The sequence below is a fragment of the Desmodus rotundus genome, chromosome 7 (genome assembly GCF_022682495.2).
Source record: "Desmodus rotundus isolate HL8 chromosome 7, HLdesRot8A.1, whole genome shotgun sequence".
NCBI classification, from domain to species: domain Eukaryota; kingdom Metazoa; phylum Chordata; class Mammalia; order Chiroptera; family Phyllostomidae; genus Desmodus; species Desmodus rotundus.
This window is the reverse complement of record NC_071393.1, coordinates 118,162,967-118,187,089: the sequence shown is the minus strand read 5'-3', so window position 1 is coordinate 118,187,089 and position 24,123 is coordinate 118,162,967. Positions and strand designations below refer to the sequence as shown.

The window sequence follows — 24,123 nt, the reverse complement described above, 5'->3', positions numbered from 1 at the left end:
GGTGATGCCTGCAAAATGCTAGAAAGTATTTGGTACATAGTAAGTGATCACTGTGCCTTGGTTATAATAGTAATGGTGATCAGAATGAAGATAGGATATTTAGCTACTTTAAGTTTAGATTTCTGGACCCAGGCAAATTCTGTTCAGGTGTTTGGGTCAGCGTTCTTGGTTCTAGCCAACAGAAACTGATTCTGGCTGCAATAAACAGAGGACTGTTGGAAGGACGTAGGAGGCTCACTACACTGTTAGAAAAGGAAGGCTGAGTAGACTCTAGAGGTTAAGCAGCAACAGTGTGGTCAGGGCTCTTTGGTTGCCACCAGATGGATTCTGTCTCTCCTTTGCACCACTCCTACTTCAAGTTCTTGGTGGGATATATTAGGTCATGTGCCTGATCCTAACTTCCCAGAGCTGAAGAAGGATCTTCCATTCTGACTTTCATGGTGTGCTATTTACAGAGTCAGTCCTCCTCCAGGAGAAGGTTGAGTATGTGAAAGCCAAGTTGACTTCTTACATCCAGGATCCTGAAAGAACCTGCAAATGTAGTTGTGTCGTCTTTGAGGAATGCCAGGGACTTGAAATGAACCTATGTACCAATTATCCTAAAGGGAAGATAGACTAGAATCCAGAATCTGCAAACCATTAAACTTGATACAGCTTCTCAGCAAAGTTCTAGAATATGTCACAGATGATTTGTGAACACTTAGTAAAGAAGATAAGGGTTACGAGGAGCCAGCCTGAGCATCTACAAATTTGTCCACCTAATTATTTTCTACTCAAGTCCTCTCTGCCTCAACTGTCACTGTTAAGTCCTCACTGTCTCTCATGTGAACTTCTGCAGAGGCCTCCAATCTGATCTGGTAGAAATTCATCCTACCAGCAGCTGCCCATAGAATTCTACTAAAGAATAAAATGTGATCATGCCATTTCCTTGCCCAAAATTCTTCATCACCTGTGGGATAAAGGCCTTCACAGTCTTCCCTGCTACACTGAAAGCTTCATGAAGGCCAGAACCATGTCTGCTTCAGCACATTATCTCCAGTACCTAGCGTGGGGCCAGGCACTTGACAGGAATTTGATGGGTATGGAGTTAAATTGATGGACCCTTGGCTCATCTCTGCAGTCATCTTTACACACTGAACTGGCATGGTGTTTTGCTGATTTGTTTTACTAATGTTTCTTCTTTTGTTTTTAATCCTTACCTGAGAATATTTTTTATTACTGATTTTAGAGAAAGAGGGGGTGGAGGGGTGGGGGGGGGAGAGAGAGAGAGAGAAAGAGAGAAAGAGCGAGACATCAATTGGTTGCTTCCCACCTGTGCCCTGACCAGGGGTCGAATCTGCAACCCTTTTGGAGTACCAGAGGATGCTCCAACAAACTGAGCAACACGGCCAGGGCATGTCTGTAGTATTCCTGTGAGAACAAAACTGGACCTGAATCTAGTCAAGCCTCAGGTTCAGCACTGTCCGATAGAATTTTCCTTGATGATTAAAAATGTTTCTCTGCTGTCCAGTACAGTAGCCACTAGCAACTTGTGGGTTTTGAGTACTTGAAATGTGGCTAGTGAGACCGGGGGACTGAGTTTAACATTTTATTTAACTTTAATTAATTTAATTGAACCACATGTGCTAGTGGCTACTGTATTAGCATTGCTCTAGATCTGTGACCATTTTACAGGTAATACAGGGGATAGAAGAATCTACTGAAGCGATACCATGAAAATTCAATCAGCCAAATTCAGAATATGGGAAAATCTGCATGTCACATGATCTTTTTATTGTTGTTTCAACAAATGTATGAAAAACAATGGGGTGAAGATTGGTGTAGATTGAGACTTAAGATACATATAAACCAAATTTAGTGTGTGAACCTTATTTGCATCCTGATTGAAACGAACCAGCTGTTAGAAAAAAGACCTTTGAAACAAGTGGAGAAATTTGAACAGAGTTTTAAATGATGGTACGGACCTGCCAATTTTGTAGGAGTGGTGATGATACTGTACCTATATTGAAAGTCTTTTTCTGCCCTGGCTGGTGTGGCTCAGTGAATCGAGCTCAGGCCTGCAAACCAGGGGGTCGTGGTTCGATTCCCAGTCAGGGCACATGCAAGGGGCATGTGAGAGGCAACCACACATTGATGTTTCTCCCCCTCTCCTTCTCCTTCCCTTTCCCTCTCTCTAAGAATAAATAAATGAAAAATTAAAAAAAAAAGAAAGAAAGAAAGTCTTTTTCTTTGGAGATGTATTCCAAATAGTTATGGTGACGTCTGTGTGTGTGGTAGTGCAATAGGGAGGTAGGGGATAGAGGAAACGACAGGGAAGATGATGGGAAGATACGTATGGGTACGTGAATCTAGCCTCTAACTTTGTTTATATCCAAAATTTTCTAAATAACGTTTTTACACCATAGTAATTAATGTAATCAAAATATATAAAGGGAATAATTTACTCAAAATTCAGAATAGGAGGAGATATGATTGGGAAGGGTCATTATGCAAGGAACTTCTGCAGTACTAATAATTAACCTAGTTGGTGAGTATGCAGTTATTGGTATTACTAACATTTTTAGCTCTGTGTCTGCTTTTCATACAGCGTTCCCTATGTGTGATGTATTTCACAATAAAAAGTACAAAGAACAGAAAGGAATTGTACAGGATCCAGTTGGAGGAAGCACAGCTGGACCTCATGGGGATGAGAAAATATTCGGGTGGACTCTGCGACTTTCCCTCCCAGACCCCACAGTTGCTTGTTTCCTCTCTCTGCTTGAATGCATTGTTTTCCTGTCCCTGACAGTTGTCCTCTTGCTTAGTCATCTGCTTTGACGTGGCCTGTGAAGGCTTCTTCAAATGACAGGCCCAGTCCCTGACCTCACTGAGGCTCTTTAGTCTGTTTTGGTCTCTGATGCCAGCTATAGATTTTGGGAAAGAGAATTGGACTGGCTTTTGGGCAGGTGTTCACCCAAAACCAATAAATGAACTATGGCTGGCATAGTGCACCTTGGTCGCAGGGCCTGCCCCTTCCAAGGTGGTTTGCAGGGGAAGTTTTTAAGGAAGGGTTGCAGATACCTCTAACATAATATTTTCTATAATGGTGAGCGATTTGAAACAATATCTAGCTCTGACAGTAGAGGCTTGGGGATTGATTAAAGAAATTCTGGTATAGCCTATAGGATAATACACAGTCATTTTGATCCTGAAAAACGTTCATGAATAATGCTCAGTCATATTTGACGCATGTCCTTTTAGAAACATAGACATTCGTGTTGAGCAATAGAATGAGTGGAAACTATGAGACATTGGTGAGTAATTAATGAAAGCTGTATTTTGGAGAATCCTAAGCTAGTAGGTATTATGGTTCAACTGAGCAACCCATGGTACAGCATGTCCAGTAGAGCCTGTGGTCTCCATGCCCCACACAAAGCTGATGGCCAGGGATGGGAGGAATACGCTTATGTACATGTACGTGTATGCTTACGAGTACATAAATATATTCCTGAAAGGAAATGCACCAAAATGTTAACAATGGTTATTTTTGGCTAGTGAGATTGTCTTGCATGTAAGTTAAAAACTCAATTATCTTCCACAAATCTGTGTCAAAAATAGAGCAGAAGGGAGACTAGGCTTATAATAAGCTTATTTTTGTAAGTCCTGGAGATCTTGATTAACTTATTTAGGTCAACAGTGTAAGTTTTCAGTTAAAAAAGTTGAGTGCCCTGTTAGGGTACTATGTCAAGAAATATTGTGTCCTTACTACGAGATTATTGGTTCAGTGTACTCTGCATGGATTCGAGCATATCTGAAAAAGCTGCCCATTTTAAGTCCTTACATTAAAATGGGACAAAGTGGAACACCCAAATGAGGCCGGCGGGGTCAGAGATCGCCTGAGGGATGACTGAGAGAACTGGAGATGGTCAGCCTGGGAAGGGACCGGCAGATGTGATAGCAGGCTGTGAATATTTGAAAGGATATTGTGGGGAGCAGTGATTGAATTGCAGAATTTATTAGGAAGCAGATTTTCCTTGGTCAACGTAGGGGAGAACTTTGTTCTCCTTATCGCTCACTGGAAAGGGCCTCTTCCCAGGGTGGCAGAGACTGGGGACACATGTGACCCTCATCTTGGACTCAGTGCTGTTGTTGAGATGAGTAAATTAAACCTTGGTTCTTCCCCCGTGTGTCTCCCCTTTACTTTCACACCCCTACCAGAAGTGTGGGGTTTTTCACTCACATCAAGCAATTCTGCAACACCAGCTGGGTGTCTGTAATTTAACTCAGTTGTGACACGCTTCCTCTACCGGGAGGTTGGCACCATCCTGCCAGACGGCCCTCCACCCCCACTTCAGATGTCAGTGTGAACATAGTAGGTCCCTGGGTTACCACAGCTTCTGTCCTCCTTGGTGACAAATTGACCCACCTCCCTCTTGGATTTGATTATGCGTTAAAATAGCTCACAGAACTCAGGGAAACATGTCTACCAGCTTATAAACCGTTGTGGTAAAGGATGCAGGTGAACAGTCAGATGGAGATACGGAGGGAGAGGTCTGCGAGGGTCCAGAGCTCAGAAGCTTCTGTCTCCGTGGAGCTGGAGCACGTTGCTCTGCCAGCATATGGAGTGTTCACCAACTTGGAAGCTCTCCAAATCCTGTACTTTTGGATTTTTATGGAGGCTTTATCACACAGGCACAATGACAGATCATTACCTTCCTTTCCAGCCCCTCTCCCCTCTCCAGAGAATGAAGGGTGGGGCTGAAAGTTCCAAGTTTCTACTCGCGGCTTGGTCTTTCTGGTGACCAGCGCCCTTCCAGGAGCCCACCCCGAGTCACCTCATAGAACAAAAATCATTTATATCACCCAAGAAATTCCTAGGGATTTAGGTACTCTGTGTCCGCAATCAGAGTCACAGACCAAATGTTAGAACAAAAGATGCTCCTAGTGCCCGTATTACCACTTAGGAAATTATGAGGGTGTTAGGACTTTTGTGCCAGGAGCCAGGGGCGGAGATTAATAGATTAATATACATATTTTTTCACCCTAGACAGTGTGGCTCAGTTGGTTGGAGCATCATCCCATAACCGAGAGGTGCTGGGTTTGATTCCTGGTCAGGTAACATACCTAGGTTGCAGGTTTGATTCCTTGTCTGGGAGCATCCAGGAGGCAACCAATCGATGCTTCTCTCTCGCATTGATGTTTCTCTTTCTCTCCTCCTCTCTCTCTAAAAGCAATGAAAAAAGTGTCCTTTTCAAAAGGGTAAAGGTGTTCTGTGTGTGTGTGTTCTATTACCTTACAAGAGAAAAATTGTGTGGCATGAACTCTAAGGCTTTTTTATCTATGAGAGTGTGAATTCTCTGATGAAAAGAAAAATAGATCTTATTTACATACAAAAAATGAGATTAGATGAAAATTGGATTACAAATATTTGCCTGTTGTTTGCACTTTTATGTTCCTACCAAACTCTGAAACTTTCAGGGTTTGAGATTTACTTCAGTAAGTTGTGTTTGGGATTAAGAAGTGAACTTTGGGCTTCAGTTTCTTGCTGTCTTAGCCAGAGGAGGTTGAAACAGGGGTTATCTAAATACACACTGAACCAAATGGTTATCTGAGGGCTCAAGGAAAGGCTAAGTGAATAAACCACAAAACTAAGGAGCACCCAATGGTTACCAGCCTGACTGCCTGGGTTTGAGTCCGGTCTCTATGCCACACTTTCCTTACCTGCAAAATGGCAGTGGCAGTGCCAGCCATAGGCTTACTGTAAGCTTGGGAACCTAGCCCTCGTTGCGCGTTTCACCTGTGTACTCCTTGAAGGCACCTAACAGCACGCAGCAAGTCACTGGTGAGTGAGTGAGTAAGCGAATGAAATGACGAAAGTCTCTCCCCTGATCTCGCATACAGTGACCTAAGCTTACTGATTCTGGAGGGGGCATTCTATACTTCGGTGCCGAATTCCCGTTCGTTTCATCCTGCCTCTCACTCTGCCTTGTATTTTCTGCCTAATTTAACCATCTGCTTTCTGAGAAATAAGAATCTTGAATTAGGATTAATTCTGTGGGGACTTGTTTTGGAAAATGAATTATTTTTTTATAAATGGGTTATGACTATCTGAGAATCCTTGGATGTGATGACTTGAATAATTTATGTGCTGGGACTCCCAGAGTATAAAGTTATGCCCAGAATATTTTTGGAAAGGGAAAGTTGTCTGAAACTGCCAGGTTGATTTGTTTGTTTATTTTCCTCATCCCAGGACATGCTTAGAGGGGGAAAGGGAGGGAGACCGAGAGGGAGAGAAACATCCATGTGAGAGAGAAACAGTGATCAGTTGCCTCTTGTACGTGCCACAGCTGAGAATTGAACCTGTGACCTTTTGGGTTAGGAAACGACGCTCCAACCAACTGAGTCACACTGGCCAGGGCCTACCAGAGTTTTAAGAATGGTACAAGATAATTATGATTGTGTTCCCTCTTAGATGTTGAATTTTTCTTTCCATGATTTTCTAGAGAAGGAAGATCTAGAGAAGGAGGATCTAGAAAACACCAAGGTCACCTCTCCAGTGGCTTCTGCCTCCGATCCAGAGCCCCATTCCTCACCCTACAGGTAGGGACAACAACGGCTTCAGATAAAATGCTTCTAGAGCTTTTCAGAGAGAAGGAATTGGTGAAAGAAGTGGGCAGCAACTTTATGGGGGAAGACAAGTTGAAGTGAAGGGTCTGAATGGTTTTGCCATTAAATAATCAACCCTTAAGTGTATTTAGGGGTGATGTTAGATCTGTTTCAACTTATAAAATTTTCTTCTACTCTCAGAGAATAAAACTGTAACAAATAGTGTGGTGTCTTTACGTTCTTCTGAAGACTAGTTCAAATGTGAAGATATTTGAAGTAGATTGTAGGTGGACTTTCCGGAAAACATGTGTTTGATTTTTATTCATAAAATGTACACACACACATTATTGGAGGCAGGTTTTGATTATGTAATTTTCAGATTAAACCATTATGATGACTTTCAAGTTATTCTTAAATTAACTTTCCTCTCCGTCCATCTCATCTCCTACCATCAGTGATATCAGAGTGTGTAGAAGAAAGGGCAGAGTTGTACTGAGCCCATACGAAACATTATGGAATAATTAATGAAAACTATTTTGGAGAACACTGAGCTAATGAATATGATAGTCCCACTAATCAGGGAATAGTACAATTCAGGCAGAACCTGTAGTTTTCAGGCCTCACACAAAATTGACAGTGGGAGAATGTCAAAATATTTTTAAAATCTGTTACTTCTTGAGTAGAAGTTCGTTCTTCTTATCTTTGTATATGACATAAAACTCTTTTCCCCAAATTCAGATGATGGAAGATAATGGTTAATATAGTTGGTGATAATAATATAAGCCACACTTTATTAAATGTTTCTCTGTAGTAAGGATAATAAAATTATTACTTTTTATTGAATATTTATATTTGCTTATACTATTCCAGGTGTTAAACTGTGTTATCTCATTTAATTCTCATAACAACCCTCATTAAATAAGTATACCTATTGTTTTTTAAGATGAGGAAAATCAAACAGTGAGTTTAGTAATTTGCCCAAGTTTGCCCAGCTTTCGGTTTGTTTGACTCTGAAGCTCACTCTCATAAGTAGCAGTAGAAGAGTTTTGAGTTCTCTGCTTAGAGCTACTAGGTTACTTCTATAACACTCCTTTTGGAAGACAGTCTCCCCAAGGCTTCGATTGTTGGAGACAATGTCTGTTCTCATCAGAACCCCGGAGGAGAGCTTTGAGTCTTCCCGCCACCACCCTTTCTCTGTTGATTGGAAGGGTCTTTGGAGGATGGGTTTGGGCACAGAACTGACTTTTCCCCCTAAGAATAAATATGTTTTTTGACTGAGGATTATTTGTATAGAACATTCGCAGAAAAAGATTTAATTTTAAAGTTTCATTTCTAAAATCTAGTGTGTGAAGAAAAACCCAGCGATTGCGACGGCCGTGCCTGATGTTTAGTACTGTGTGTGTGTTTTGTATATGTTGGAAGTGGAAAGGGCACGTCTCCGTCTGTTCCAGTGAGGCCGGCCCCTCCCTTTGGAACGGCCTCCCCGTTCCGGTCAGCGAGACCAGAAGCCTCACGGTGGGAGTTTTTCCTGTACGTGGTTTATCACTGGCATCAAGTGATTTGCAGTTTATCTTTCCCAAAATACCCTTCACTGATGCTTCAGAGCATAAAATGCTAATGTGAATATTAAATTTATGTGGCTGGTATTTGTCCTGTTCAGAATATTTTTCAGTAAGTAGAGCCATGTTTGTGCAAAGTTACATGCACTAAGGCAATGAAGAGACTAAGATTTAGATGCCGTATACAGTAAGGGCAGACTAATGGTCAGATTAACTGTCGTATTCTCACATCCCAAATATTCCTGTGCAACACTCCTTTGTCCCCAAACAAAAATTCATTTATTTATTTACTTATTCCACAGATAACGATTGGGTGTCCACTATTTATTCACTCAGCAGATACTTACTGAGAGCCTTCTATGTACCCAGCACTCTTCTAGGCCCCCGAGATGCCACAAATGAACAAGCGTGTGGGAGGGGGGGATAAGGAGGCTAAATGGTAATGGGAAAAAATACAATAAAAAAACCAAAACTGATAAAGAAAATAATGAACAAGCCCTTCAAGTCCCTGGTCTCATGGAGTTTATATTCTAGTGAGGGAGGCAGACAGCAAAGTATGCATTGTATTTCATAGACTCTAAGTTGCCATCAGCTGTAAGATGAACTGCTGCTATTTTGTGTGCCAGCAAGTAAGAAAAAAATGCCCAAGATAGCGCATCTCTTAACAGACCCTCCGCAGGGAGCTTTGGTTCAACAAAGGACTGCACCTTCAGGGGAAAGATAAACAAGGAAAACAATCCCTCTCTACACGGCAAAGGACAGCAAGGACACTGGCGTGTCTCAGCCTGGGCAGTGTATGAGGGCAGGGCTAAGAGTCTGCCCTCTGAGAGTCTGAACCACAAGCTAGCACCAGTTTGTTTTCTAAAGTCACTTTGCCTGTGTGCTCTAAACAAAACCCCTGAACAGAACTTTAAGTCGACTCCATCGGTAGCGCTGCTCCTGAGCCCCGGCAGAAGCAAACGCAGATCTCCTTGGAGGGACTCGCTGTCAGTCCAGGCCCGAGGCAGTTTGAAGACACCACCAGTCTTTAGGACACCCCATATTTCAGTTGTATTAAAATCTGAAAACAAATATGCATCTTGCAATCAACAAAATATGGTACATAACATGCCAGGCAGTGATGAGCGCAGTGAAGGAAAGTGAAGCGGGGGAAGGTGTAAAGAGAGATGGGGCCCGGGAGGGGAGGGCCTCCCGAAAGTCATAGCTGAGCAGAAGCCTGAAGGAAGGAAGCCAGGGGTAACTAGGGGAAGAGGATTTTAGAGGTGGCAGCAGGTGCAAAAACCCTTAAGTGGGAGAGTGCTTGAACTGTTTGAGGATTCTTAAGAGATTCAGAGATGCTCATGCCGGGAGTGGATGAGGCAAGGCGAGGTGAGATCATTCGAGGAGAGATGAGGTCAGAGTGCAAAGGGCGTTCGGGTTCCATGTGACAGGCTTGGCTGTAGATACTGTGCAAACAGAGAGGGTAAGGCCAAGTTCTTGCCTTAAAGCTCACCTGATAGGGAGACAGATGATAATAGTGTCAAGAAACAAAAATGGACTGTAATTTCTGGTCTGGGGGATAAAGTAGGCTCACAACAGAGATCAGTTTACAATTTACACAGGATTACCCAAGCAAACCCATAAAAATCAACGGTATCCCATGCTCTAATTTTCATAGTAACTCCCTCTTGTTTGCTCTGAGGTAGGTTGGAGTGACTTGGATATTTTGAAAAATGGCTCTGTTTTATCTAAAGAAGAGGTAATTTATAAGCTAGAAGTGGTTTTTCTTGTTTGTGTTGAAAGAAAGAGAGAGAAAGAGACTGACAACTACAAAATAAGCCCTCTGTTTTTGAGGAAATGATGCCCCAAAGCAGCAGTTCTCAAACCTTTACACCCCAAAGAATTTTTACTTATATGGGTTATACCTATCACTGTTTACTATATTATTTAAAACTGAAAGGTTACAAAATTGTTGATTCATTTCAAAAGAGCAATAACAAACTCGTTACATGTTAATATAAATAACATGTTTGTAATGAAAACGCTTTTTAAAGCAGCAATAACTTAGTGAGAGGAACTGTGAATTCTTCAAACATCTGCCTTATTAACAAGAGGCCATTGGATGCTCAGATCGGCCGCTGCGCTCATTCTGTTGCCGCGTCACATGTGGTCTCTGCAGAACCGCACTGTATGCTCTTAAGAAGATGAAAATGAAAACATGCAAATGATATTTTAGAATTATTTTGAAAAATGTTGACTTAAGACTCCCCCCAAAGAGCCTTACGGACAGAGGGGTCCCGGACAATACTTTGATAACTGCTGCTCCAAAGAACCCAGGCCACCTTTGGTGGGAAAGAGGTCCCCAGGAGTCCTGGGTATTGCGTTCTAGTCCTGTCACTTCAGGCACTTTTTAGTGTCTCGGGAAGCCAGGGGAAATGGAAGAGGGCGTAATTATTCCCTTGCTTCTTTAAAACCAGCTATGCAAATAGATGTGGTTTAAGCCATTGGGATAGTAGATTAATGTGCTTAAACAGGAAAGAAAGTGATTGCCCGGTGAATTGGGTGCAATATGGAATCTATGGTAGCCTGCAACAGGTAGCGTGTGACATGGAGATGCTGAAAGGCTGACTGCTCTTGGGATAACCAGACAGGGGTGCTCTTGCTAATCGATTTGTGCTTCCTTTGTTTGGTGAGCAGTTCCTTTGCTTCTAACCAGTGGCCGTATGTGGGCTGGGAGTCTGACTCTTGTTGAAAGTCTGTGTGGAACAGCTGGTGTGGGTCCCAGAGTGAGGAGTAAAGTCAGACCTGCAGTCCATCGCAGATGGTCTGAGATGTGTGTTGACCATGGTTCTTGGAGCCTGGGACGTGGCCCCATCGGTCTGTGGGCCCTCATATATGGTCACCACTTTATTGTGGGCTTGTTTAGTCCTGGGCAATGGTCAGCCAAATTGACAGTAGACCTGAGAGACCTGAATACCAGAGGAAGGCAGGGGTTGTGGGGTGTGTCCTTTGAAGGTGGTTTTATTTCTGAGTTTCTCCAGGTCTATTGTGCCTTTTTAAAAAGAGTCCTTGGAGAGCATTACGCTAAGTGAAATAAGCCAGGCGGTAAAAGACAAATACCATATGATCTCACCTTTAACAGGAACCTAATCAACAAAACAAATAAACAAGCAAAATATAACCAAAGACACTGAAGTTGAGAACAGGCTGACAGTGACCAGAGGGTAAAGGGGAGGGAATTTCAGGGGAAAAGGGTGAAAGGTTTGTAGGGACAATTATAAAGGACACACGGACAATAACAGGGTGGGGTGGAAATGGGAGGGAGGTGGGGAGGGCTGGGGGTTGGGCTGGGGTTGGGGGGAAAAGGCAGAAAACTGTACTTAAACAACAATAAAATTTAAAAAATAAATAAATAAAATGAAAGAGTCCTTGAACTGACCTGCTGTCTTCTTCTGAGAGGCTGCAGATGGTGTCTCCGGGGAAGGAGGATGCTACGGAAGATCCACGGAAAGCAGCCAGTGCCTTGGAGGTTCAGGCCTTGGTGGGGCAGGAGTTGCGGCCTGCAGACCAGGCCCACGTCCTCAACAAGGTAGGGAGCGCGTGCCCACTCTCTCTTTGAAGAGGAGGAGTTTATGGCACCAGAGTTTAGATACATATGGAGGGTTGGAATTAAAAAGCACTGTGAGAGTGGCTCACAGAATTCTCTTTGCTCTCTTTGGGCATCTCATTTTTAATTATTTGGAGAATGATCATGTGCATCTCCCACAAGGCCCAGCACTGTACTAGCACCCAATAGGTACCTTTTTAAAAAATGAAGCATTAGAATGAATGTTTACACATTGTCTAAAATCCTCTCAGGGTGAGAAGGGTTAAACCTTGGACTGTGTTTTAGTCTCACTTTTCCTGTGCTAGATCTACTCAGCATTTACGGTAAAGATTCCACAGAAATGGTATCGACAGCAGTGGTCTCTCTGCCATGAAAGGATGGGTTGTTTGTATCATTATTAACATATATATACAATAACAAATGGTATAAGTGTCAGTAAAGACAATGGCAAACATTATAATTACAATTGAATAATGCATTAGAGTTTATACAGCATTTTATCCACAATACTGCATTTACTCCTGAGAACAACATGATGGTACCTGTCTCATGTCCCCATTTTACAGATGAGGAAACTGAGGCAAGAGCTGTTAGTGACTTTACTAAGGCTATGTAGCTAATAAGCTATAAGCTAAATCCTTTGTTTAGTCTTCTGGATAAGAAAGGACTCAATTAAGCAAGTTAACCACAGTCTGATTCATCTCATTTAGCAATGGAATAGAGAACTGAAAGATTTATTCTCGGGAAACAGATGGTAGAAGAATATAGTCTGGGAGGATTACAAAATTTCCCACAAATGTACTTCTAGTCTCTGAACAGGACCGCTGTCTCACTGATGTGCTCTCCCATGCTGGCAGTAAAGTGTACTTCTTGAGTTGCCTGCCACCTGCTTGGAGAAGGAGCAGAAACTGAAGGCATAATACCACGAGACAGAGGAGTGCTAATCTGAGTGATCTGAAGTGAGACCGACTAGGGAGGGATTGCAGGCTCCTGCCATGAGTTACCAAGGGCTCTGAATACTGAGTGGCACTTGTACTGTTCCGTGCAGGTTAGATGTCTGGCAGCAAATATGCTGTTTACGCGCAAGTCCTGGGGCTGGTCTAAGGGGAAATTATAATTATTTATAGAACATGATAGTGGATGAGGCAACCAATGGGAAAAGGCATCTAAGGTGAGCTGTGGATGAGAGAGAGACAATAAACTGGATTCTCTCTCTGCGGTGCTTTGGTGAATTGATTGACAGTGGTCTGGAAGTAACCTTTGGATAGGAACTGCAGCAGGAGGGTTGTGTGGCAGAGTGGGAGTTGAGCTAAACCCTGGTGCGAGAGCTGTCAGGAATGAAGCTGCAGGGAGCTACTAGGAAGGCTGAGGGGAGACCAAGACATGGCCCAGAAACACTGCTGGTGCAAAAGTCAGTAGCAAGCTTTGAAGGTGTTTGTGAGCAAGGATTTTATAAAGTGTCTTGATTGAGGTGGAAAGTTGAAAAAGGTAGGAGAGAACAAGAAAGGACCTTTAAATTAGGGAACATGTTGGTGACATTAAAATAGAATTTATTAGCAACCTGTACCTGGAGGAAAGAGGAGGAATGGTGAATAGCACATTAGGCTTAGAGTTGGGAAAGGGGAGGTAACAGGGCAGGGTAGGCAGCCTTCCTTTGGAAAGAGGCTAGTTGGAATCTGCCACTCTAATACGTCCTCTAACTGGAATTCTGTTGTGCAGATGGCCAAGTATCAAGCCCCACAGAGGTCTGGGGACATCGTTATGATCCAGTCTGAGCACACAGGAGCTGTAGATATTCTTTCAGCTGATTTGGAATCTGCAGACCTTCTGGGGGACCACAGGAAAGGTGAGACCTTTGGGAGTATGGAAGGTGGTGTTTCTGTTTTCACTGGGAACTTAAAGAAAGGCAGGCAGCTAGATGGAAGGAAACAAAGAGAGTAACTTGTGAAGGAAAGTAAAAAAGGAATCCAGTAGAAGTAATGGCTTTGACTGTGACAGTCTCCCTGAGCAAAGTGCCAGGTGTGCAGCATTTCCTTTTGGCTTCTCAGTAGTAAGCTGCCTGTCCTTTCAGTCTCCCCATCTCTGATGGCTCCTCCGTGCATCTGGACCTTTTCCAAGATGAAAGAATTCAAAAGCAAGCTGGGCAAAGAGAAGAACAGCTGTCTGGTGGTGAAGCGGGGTGAGGTGGTGACCATCCGGGTACCCACCCATCCAGAGGGGAAGCGTGTCTGCTGGGAGTTTGCGACTGACGACTATGACATTGGCTTTGGAGTTTATTTTGACTGGACCCCTGTAACCAGCACTGACATAACTGTGCAGGTCAGTGATTCCAGTGAGGATGAGGATGAAGATGAGGAAGAGGAGGAAGGGATTGAAGGTAAATTTAACTTTAACATAGTTTGCAGTTTCCTTTCCAGGCTCAACCTAATATCTAGTGACCCCTTCCTGTGTTGTACTGGTCCTCCTCTTCCTCAGAATGCAAGCAAGGAATCCCTTCCAGCATCACCAGCTGAGTTGAGTGATGCAGGTCAAAGTCAGACCCTCAAAGAACTTTCTGGTAGGACTGGTATTGATGCCTTAGTGGAAAGCTTCTTTTTCTTTTAGTCAGTACCCGCTGTTTCCCTAGCATCTCCCTGGGGACAGGGATGGGACGGGGGCAGGGAAATGGGCGGCTCAGTGCTGGTGTGTGCAAAGGCAGTGTTTTTCAGATCACATAAAAGCCTGAGATTATTTTTCATTTTTCTCTTAGTTTTATGATGTTTACATTTATTCTTGGCCTGGAACCAAACTGAGTGATTATAGTTTGCTAAATGTACCCATTCTCAACCACTCCCCCGCCCTCACCAAATGGTCACAGCTGGCTGACAGCTGTTTACTCCTTTGTTTTATGCCTAGAGCAGTTTTAAAAGTAGTCTCTGGGCTCCATTCCAGTTACTACTTGCAATACCTTCTCAGGGTGGCCCTCAGGCATTGGGGGAGGGGGAGCAGGTGATGTAAGAGTAGGTTCCAAGCATTAACTTTATTCTTTGATTTTCCTATATTATCTTAAAATGAATTCCTTTACTTGCTTCCTCATGGACAAGCAAGTCTGCAGGGAAATCTTAAGGTATTTAAGGAAGAGGAGAACCTGGTATGTTACTTGCTGCTCTTTAGGAGATCAAGTGGAAGTTCCAGGCACTCTGTACAGCGTGTTTGCCTGCATCTCCTACCATTAGCTAGTTCCTTCCCCTGTTGAATGAAAGGATGTGGGAATCTTCTCTTCTGAATGTCATTTTCTTTCCCTTGGAAATGTCCAGACACTTCTAGAGCTAGGCAGGCTCTAGCTTGGTAGGGTGAAGTCCTTGTTTCTCAGTGGGGATGTTATTGGGATTGGGGGTGGGATGCCTGCTTGTTGAGCAGGTGCTGACCTGATGTTTAGCGGTCCTGGGCCCTGGGATCACCCAGACATTCCTAATGGAGGGCAGCAGCATCCCCCCGGGTGAAAGCCACTAGTTCACCTGGTCCATTCTCTTACCTGCAGGTAGGACTTAGGTGTACTGTCTCTAAACTCCTGTTCAAACAGTCTACCATTTTGCTCATGCAGACCCTGTCCCAGTTGGAGATGTGGAGAGAGGCTCCAGGAGCTCCCTGCGGAGCCGCTATGGGGAGGTCATGCCTGTGTACCGGCGGGACAGCCACCGAGACGTGCAGGCAGGCAGCCATGACTACCCCGGTGAAGGCATCTACCTGCTCAAGTTTGACAACTCCTACTCCCTGCTGCGCAACAAGACTCTCTATTTCCACATCTACTACACCAGCTGAAGACCCGTGGGCACCGGGCAGGCGGTGTTTGCTGGCTGGAGCAGGCTGCCAGCTGGTGCCTCTTGTTTTGGGTAGGCAAGAGCTTGAAGTTGAGCGTGAGGCTCCTGACCCTCACGCCCTGCGTGGCATGCCTGATGTTGCCCCCACATAGCTTCTGCCCCTTCTTGGCTTCTGCAGGTGGTGGTGTAGTGCCCCTGTTCTGTGGTCCCTGACTCACACTCTTCTTGCTTCAGACTCCAGCAAAATCCCTGTAGGAAGGTGCCCATCAGGCAAAAGCCTAGAAGCAAGTTGGGCATTGTCTTTTAAAACTAGGCTCGTTTTGGTATAAGGTGTATTATTCCAGTTGTTGCTCTCTCCTCTCCCAGAGCCTTTATTGCAGATGCGTTTGGTGGTGCCCACTTTCTTTTGGGAAGTGCTGGAAGAGGGGAAAACACGTTGTCCATGAAGGAACGAGTTTCTTGCCTGGAGTAGGGTCTGCCCGGCCTCTCAGCCACTGCCATGTTCCCGCCTGCTGGTTCTTCGTGGTCTCTAGCACAGGCTGGGAGCCCTCACTGCCTCTGATGGGTGCGGCTGGTCCTGATGGTTCGCCTCTGCCTGTTCGCCTCCGCTTTTCCCTATCCTGGCCTGTGTCTTTGCTCTCACAGCAAGAACTTCCATGCACTCTAAAGTGATGATCAATGTAACTAGGGTCTGCTGGGAAGAAGGACTGCCTCCATCACTTCCTGTTTCAAGGGGCTATGTCCCTTACCAAGGGCACTGGTGGTTGAAGGGGAATGGGTAGCAATTAGGTATTGATTGATGGCAGAACTCACATCTTTGAAAGTCAGGTTTTACTAATTTTTTTTTGTTGCATAATCAAAGGAAGTTAAAAAAAAAAACAACACTCCAGATTCCCCACTGCGCTTTTGTTTCTTTAGAGTAGAAGCGTTACTTAGAAATTTTGCTTTGGAACCAATCCTACTTCCAAAATTCCTATAGGTTGCATTGAGGGTTTAAAGCTTTTGGTGTGCAGAGTCTCTTAGGAAAGGTAATAACGAGCTTCAGTGTTGCTGCTGGTTGGATTAGTTCTTCACCAGGCAGACCTCGCATTTCCCGGCGGGACCAGTCCCACTCTGTAACCTCGGGGTGCTGCAGCCAGTGGTCACCAGAGTGGCAGGGCGGGCAGGCCTCAGGCTTCGAAGGGACCACTGTGGTTGTCGGTACTTCCTGGTTTCTTATTCCTTGTGTCAAGTGAGTTACTTCCTCAGAATTTTGAGAAATCATTAGATTTATTTATTACTTTATTTATTTTTTTAGCACATTTCATCTTATCTTTGAAACGGTTTCCATTGGTTAGAAGGCTTCCGTCTGCTCTGAGCCACCGAGGCCACCTCTCCCGTGGAGTTAATGTTTTAGGAGAAGTTGGGAAGTGATCATGTTCCATCGCTGCAGGTCAGTCCTGCGATGCTTCGGGAGGAATCTGCCCCTTCTGAGATGGATGGAGCTAACCTACCCCGGCACTCCCTGTGAGGAATTCTGGGTTGTGAGAGAAGCTGCCCATTTGCCCCAGTTGAGTGCAGAGGACTTGACTAGCCGGTCAGAGGTATCCTGTGATTCCAGAATGTCAAAGTCTTCTGCCTCCTCTGAGGAGTTGCCTTCTTCAGGAGGTTTCCTCTGGCTCATTCCTTCCTGTGCGAGCGCCTTGACCCAGGCCTCCCCTCCGTGTATGGGCAGGAAACAGAAGAACAGGGATCCTCACAGTAGGTCTGTAGTGGTAGCTGCGTCTTGAGCAAAGGCGACACAGCCTGCTCCTTCCATTTCCCAGGGAGGGGTGGGATATGGTGGACTGCCTTCGCCTCCCCATTCTCCGAGCAGCCTCACACCGCCATTATTTTATATTTGAGTGCGTTTTGTAGAGGATTACACTGGCCAAAATTTATATACCTTCTAAGAAATTAGAAATTGTTTTCTTGACTCTCTGTTTGGGCAGCAAAAAGCCAACCCGCTCTGCGTCAGCCCATCAGATAACTGAAGGACCAACCGCTCTTTCGTCGCTTGTGTCGAACCACGCTGTTGCTAATAGAGTCTATATAACACAATTTTCTACTGAGCTGCTCTCCAGTCAGCTGAAGCCTCGCTTGCTTTTCTTGCCTATTATTAACTTCTGACTTTCTCTTAAAATGGAGCTGCCAGGCCACAGCAAGCTCCCTGGGTAACACTTACTGTTTATTTTTGCTGTGAGAGTCTCTGTATTTATTTTTTTTGGAATCCTACTTCTGTTGTATCAGGGAAGCCTAAGGGACTTGTTCCCATTGCCTTTGTGTGCCTCTTATTGTCCAGGCACTTTTGAAGTCCTGGCCATTCCTACATTTCATTCTCTACCGGTGTCTCACTAGCAGTCAGGGTTTCTTTGTTCCACTTGCACAAATAGCTAAAAGAAGGTATTTTAAAAAGTTCATTCACTATTCCCGTATTAAATTTCTGAGATGATTGAACTTCAGGGAGAAAATACTATTTACTGAAGCATAGGTAGTTGCTGAGAATTTTATAGCCCAGCAAATCCCAAGAGGTAGCTATTTCCTTAGTCTCTCCCTGTCCAAGTTTACAGAACCAAACAATAAAATGAAAATCATTTGTTTTCACCTTCACCCTGTCTTCCAGAGCACAAATACACATTAACAAACAGTTGAAAGAAAGTACTTCATCGTAGGAGAGAGACTAGAATTCTCTACACAAAGTGACTGAGTCCTTACCTTTTTTCCATTTGTTTAGTTTTTGAGATGGTGCTTTTAGAAAGAAGATGTGTTTAAAGGGTTTTTTTCCAACATTTTACTATGAAAAATTTTCAGAAAAGTTTTTAAAAGAAATATATAGTAAACATGCTTATGTATACCACCACCTAGATTTTAAAATTATAAGCTGCTGATTTTTAAACAAAGATGATTCTACCATTCTTTTCCTTTTGGCAAGTGTCCAGTTAGAAGCTGTTCCCCACACAGACATCAACTGTCTTAGGTCAGAGAGCCCCTGGATCTTTGCAGGCTCTCTTCATTCACCGAGTGAATAAGTGAATGTTGAGGCGGTCTTCACAAAAGTGTTTCCTGGCCTCTCTCTCTCCAGCTCAAGCTGTTTCCCTCCTCCTCAGACCCTACTTTCTGCTGTTTTCTTCTCCAGCGTGCCTGCGTTAGAGCGCGGGTGATTGTGAAGCTGCCGTGGCAGGGCTTTATCCTAGTCTCGTCCGTTTATGAGACATCCTCAGGACTCGGAAATCAAAACTCAGGCCTCAGACAATGTGTAGCTTTATAATGGAAGTAGTAGCAGCTAGAAGTGAGGCCATTCTTGTTTTTTTTTCTTAATTGATTCATGCACTTTAAAAATACTTTTATCTGTTATTTAGGAAAGGAAATCTCAGACTTTAAAATGTATATATTGTCCCCTATAATATGTATGTGGGAGAATTAGATCTGAAAGCTCACTGTCTCGCTTTAATAAGTGGGATTAGCTATTATGGTAAAACACATACAAAGTATCTGAGTTGTGTTTTTGATGAGCCTTCCCCAGTCCCCCTTTGAAAGAATTAAGTGAAACCCAAACCCCAAAGCCTGTATTTTTATATTTATTTTTTAAACCACTTTTCTGCAGAAGGTTGCTTTTTCACCCCAAAGTATGTGATCCTAAGGTGCATTGTTGAGTGATGCTAACATTTACGTAAAAGACTGCTGTTTCAGAGGAAGCGGCAGGAGTGGAACAGCGTTGTACAGCTGCAGGACTGCCTCGGTAAGCTGACCGTGAGGTATGAAAAAGGTAAAATGAAGGGAGGAGAGAAAAGTTATCAGATGTATCCTGGAACTTTGCTCGTATCCGATTTTGTTTAGTTCTTAATTTGCATTTCCTTAGTTGGAAATTGTTGTTTAAGCCAGTAGCCTCACAGGTTCTCATTGTGCTTGTTGTCTTTACTGTCTTTCTTCACCCACTTTACTGTCTTTTCCAATAGGATCCACTTTAGAAATCGTTTTGAGTAGGTTTCCTGTGCTAAAGTATAACCCTGGCCTGATGTTTGATTCCGTCTCTGTGTTTTCTGGGACTGCCGAGTCTAGTGTCAGGAGAAAAACGGTGAGTTTAGAAGGAAGCCAGGCAGAGCTCTGGCTGTGCCGCTGTAGCCCCGGTTGGTTTGACTATGGCCAAGAAAGGGGTGAAATAGGTCAGTTCTGACCAACACTGTGGCAGAGCCTCAAATCAAAAGAGTGTGTTTGTGAGCAAACTGTGCCCCTGTAGGCTGACCTCCCGGGGAGGTGTAGGGATGACCATCTTCCTTAATCTGGGTTAGGGAAGACGACGGTGTTACACACAGTGGTAAACACTGGTCTCACACATAGTGGTAAATGGGACACACCAAATAGACACGGTTTGTTCTCCCTGTTCGAGCTTCCATTTGGATTTTCTCCCGAGTCTAAAGATCCGCATGAAACTCTTTAGTCTCTTTCCGTAGACTCCTAAATCTGCTGGAAAAGGGAAGAGCACCATCCCTCTAGCATCTCAGAGGTTGAGAAAGTTGGAGAAGTGAGTTTCTCTCTGAAGGAAGGTAGTTTCATTTTTGTTATTTTAAGGGGTAGCTTGTTACGGGATTTGTGCTATTCAGAGGGCAAGTCATCACTTTTCACTGTTTGGGCTCAGGGAGCCAGGACGCTGATTCTTTGGGGAGTAAGTAGGGTGGCTAAAACCAGTCACAGTCCAGCACTCCAATCCGTGCTGAGTATCCACATGGCCAAAGTCTCAGTCTTCACACACATGGGATCCTGTCCCTGGGGACCTCATTTCCACACAGCCAGAGACACAGAGAGGGACTAGCCACCTTCCATTTCTTTCTGATGTCTTGATCATCTCTGGTACTGTTTAGCGCTGGCAGCATGATATCCAAGGCCTCGGTTCACCTGATTAGCCAGAATTAAGTAATGGTGATGTAAAATTGAGCAGGTAAAGCAGTCAGTCATGGTTGGAAGTAGGGCTTTGTTCTTTAAGCCAGAAGCCTCACTGGAAGGAGGGGTTATGATTGACACTCCCATATTGGGATACCTGGGTAACTCGTGTGTGACTGCAGTTGGGACTCTTGCTAACCGTACCAAGTGGGTGAAGAGGATGTAACAGTGCTGTACCGAAGGGTTGATAGAGTTGACTCACAAACAAAGCAAGCCCTCCATGTGTGGAAACCATATTCTGTTACGGGCTGTAAGTATACTATCAGCGTGAGCTCATAGCTCCTCAGCACTGTCAGAGTCTGACTTCAGGGCCCACTAAAGGAACCAGTCTCCTGTGGGCAGTGACGTCGGCGTACTTCAAAGGAGAAGCCCCTGGGAGTTGGTTCCTGGCGTCCTCTTTTCTGGGAATGGGGGCAGGCCCTTCAGCAAGGACTCCTTTGGCTCGGGACCTGCTTATGGTCTGGGTCACCGCTTTGCTCTGTGTGACCAGTCCAGCACCTGTGGACACTTACTTGACATCCACCTAGTTATTTATGTAATGAGGTTAGGGCAAGATTCGGGACCCAAAGGGTGAGAAAAACTTTGCTGTGGGGCCAGATTTCAGAAACCCCTGCTCCCTCTGGAGTGTTGCCTTGCCCCTGCCTAAATCAAGACTGCCAAAGCCCCTCCTGATGGAATCTCTTGTTACCACGCTCAGAAAACCCAATGAATTGCCGGAAGCCTTGATAGTGGGTTTATTTACAAACAGTCATTCCCTCCAACTCTAAGTCCAAAGGCAAGGCTCTGGCTTTGAAGTTATTTCTAGTCCTGGTCGCTGCTTTGAATGTATGATTTCTAGTACGTGTACCTTGACTTCTTTCAGGCCCCAGGCACGTGGGTCAGAGCTAATTTCATGGCTCCTCCTCACTCTGAGAGCTGAGGACAAGGTGCCCCAGTAATCTAGAGATACAGACTCTTACAGTTAAACTCCACAGTTTTATGTCACTTTAATGGTTAGTTTTGGCTTATCTAGGGGTAAAATATCATACATAAGTGAAATGACTTAAAGTGTATTTTCTAAAAGTTCTAATATAGGGTCATGAGCAATTCTAAAGTTTTGGCCTGAAACATTACAGGATATAGGGTTACAGAAGAGCCCTTAATTGGTGGTCTTTAAGGAGTTCTCTTCCTGAACTCTTATCCTCACTTAGGTTAGAAATTCCTTGTCTGTGATTTTGTTAATAAAGAATTTATTTATTTTTACAGAGAGGGGAAGAGAGGGAAAAAGAGAGACACATCGATATGTAAAAGCAGTATCGATTGGTTGCTTCTCGTGTGTCCCCAACCAGGGACCTGGCCTGCAACCCAGGCATGTGCCCTGTGCAGGAATCAAACTGGCAACATTTCGCTTTGTGGGATGACACACACCTCACTGAGCCACACCAGTCAGGGCTGTTATTGTTGATTTTTAGGTTCAGGCAAGAATAATCTGAAAAACATTATCTTAATTTCTTCTCTTATGTCCTAAATAGTACATTTAAGAAATTCCTTATTAAAAACTCCACTAATATCCCTTGCTGAGATTATTGTCCCATAAATTAAATTTTTTTTGTTTAATCAAGTTCAATTATTGCCACTTAGCCATGTACCCGTTTCCTTAATAATGGGAAGTATTTTGAAATTCCCAGAAGAAAGCTGCTTCGTAATCAAAGCGATGGGTTATGAGAAAGCTGTTTGAATAAGGATAATTGGAGTAGAGGGAGGTGCTTGGAGATTTCCTAAAGTACTGTACGCCACACAGCTTATTTCTGAAAGGCCTGCATGGGTGCCATGCACTGAGCTGTATCAGTCAGTTGAAAGGTGATCACGCTTTGTTGGTAAATATTTAAGCAATTGGCAAACCACAAAGGCATTTCCCCTTATTCTGTATCATGTATTGACACTGACATTACAAAAAGGGGTCTGGAAGGGAAACAGTCTTTTATTTAAAACACAAACATTTTATTTGAAATATCTTAGCCAATCACGTATTACAGTCAACTTGTTTTACATGTCCTGTCGTGAGAAACGCTGTCAACATCTCCTGTGATTTCTAAGAGCTCTGTACCAAATCGTTATTTAACCATTGTGTCCTGCTGAGTGGTTTTTCCTTTAAATTACCGTATTTCACCACGCTGTAGCACTGAGTGCGTAGCCGTGGTACACAGATGGTCCTGAGCTGTGGTTCTTTATATAGCTCAGTTCTTGTGTTTTCATATCATGTAACCGTTTTGTGATGCTTCTGTGCATTTTTTGTCTTCTCTTCCGAGTTTTGAAATCTGTCATAAATAAACTTTTTCACTATGCACCTGAAACATTTAAGTTATATCGTACATTTAAAATTTTTATTCCTCTCTCCTCTACATCTTGAAAGGTATTCTATAAATTAATCTATTAAGAAAAAATTGACAATTAAGAAAAATTGAGAATGAGATTAATGATAGATCTTTCATCTGTATTTAAGATTCATGGCAGAGTATTATGAACTGGGAGCTGGGTTTAACCCAAGAGCAAAAAAATTGGGTTTAGAGTAATGATTACTAAATAGAGCATTATTGAGTTTTGCCAGTATTGAGTCTCCAGTGATGCTCATTTTCCAGTGAATTTACTTGCTCTGTTCAAATTTGGAACTAGTTCTTTGGACACTGGGGTAATCATTAACTCAGCCTGGGCGCTACTAACGTAGCCTGTTTGCATTTACGAAAGTGACACTGTAAGATAGCTTTGACGTCTCCTCCAGTGTGGCCTCTGCAAGTCCCTGGAGTCTCTTTCCGAATGGGAAGGACTCACATGTGAACAGGGAGGGGCGCCATTCAAACATTTTCTTCAGCAATATCTGTGGTTCCGAGATGAGCCTGGTAGGTCTGTCTCTGCTTTCCTTTGCAACATATTTTAGAGGCTGTTGTATAAAAGAGGAAGAGATCTGAAATGATTGTGAGTGAAATAATACTGAGAAATAATTGTGAGTGAAATGATAATGAGAAGCCCAGCCAGACTATGTAGCTAGCGGTCCTTACTGAGTTATGTTTGGGCATGCTGAATATGTCACTGCTAACACATAACATACTGAAGATTCTTTCTTAATTTTTAATGGCACTCATATCCGTCATATCATTGACCCTGACATACTTCAGGGTTACATACGGCAGCTCACACACTGCAGCTCTTGACATTCAGCCCGATGTTCCTTAACCCATGAGATTCCGGTGAAACTCAGCAGCCATCTTACTCCAGCCAGGTATTCTCCCAAAGTGGAATGATGCCTGCTGGGATCTTAGAAGCAAGAGCTAAATAAGTTGTGTTTAAAGTAAGGAGGAGCCAATAAAATGAATACTTACCTTATGAATATGTATATCCACCTGTTTGTCCAATAAGCTTACTGTTTTCCTTAATGGATATGTAAAATTGCTTTGGAACAAAATCCTGTATTTTTTGCTTTGTTCTCAAGTCCTTCCTGCTTTCATCCTTCTAAAGTATTTTCCAGGACTTCCTACTTCCACCTAAATACCAGGGTCAGGCCACCCCAATCTATTCTTCATCCTCTGTGGCCACTCGCACTGTACAGAACACATCTCCCTGTGGCCTCGCATACCAGGATCAGGTGCCTGCTGATTGTTCT

At 43.7% G+C, this 24,123-nt stretch overlaps 1 protein-coding gene across 2 annotated transcripts in view; it reads left to right on the top strand.

Annotated features, from left to right (window-relative positions):
- TMED8 (transmembrane p24 trafficking protein family member 8) overlaps nt 1-22,819 on the top strand; it is a 28,803-nt gene extending 5,984 nt beyond the window's left edge. Inside the window, exons 2-6 of one of the 2 annotated variants that reach the window (XM_053927906.1) lie at nt 6,483-6,579; nt 11,583-11,712; nt 13,450-13,576; nt 13,802-14,107; nt 15,314-22,819. In XM_053927906.1, coding sequence (XP_053783881.1) covers nt 6,483-6,579; nt 11,583-11,712; nt 13,450-13,576; nt 13,802-14,107; nt 15,314-15,531 — 878 coding nt within the window. In that variant the 3' untranslated portion in view covers nt 15,532-22,819. The remainder of the gene's footprint in view (nt 1-6,482; nt 6,580-11,582; nt 11,713-13,449; nt 13,577-13,801; nt 14,108-15,313) is intronic. The other variant, XM_053927907.2, reaches the window with a different exon arrangement.
- The last annotated feature ends 1,304 nt before the right edge of the window (nt 22,820-24,123 follow it).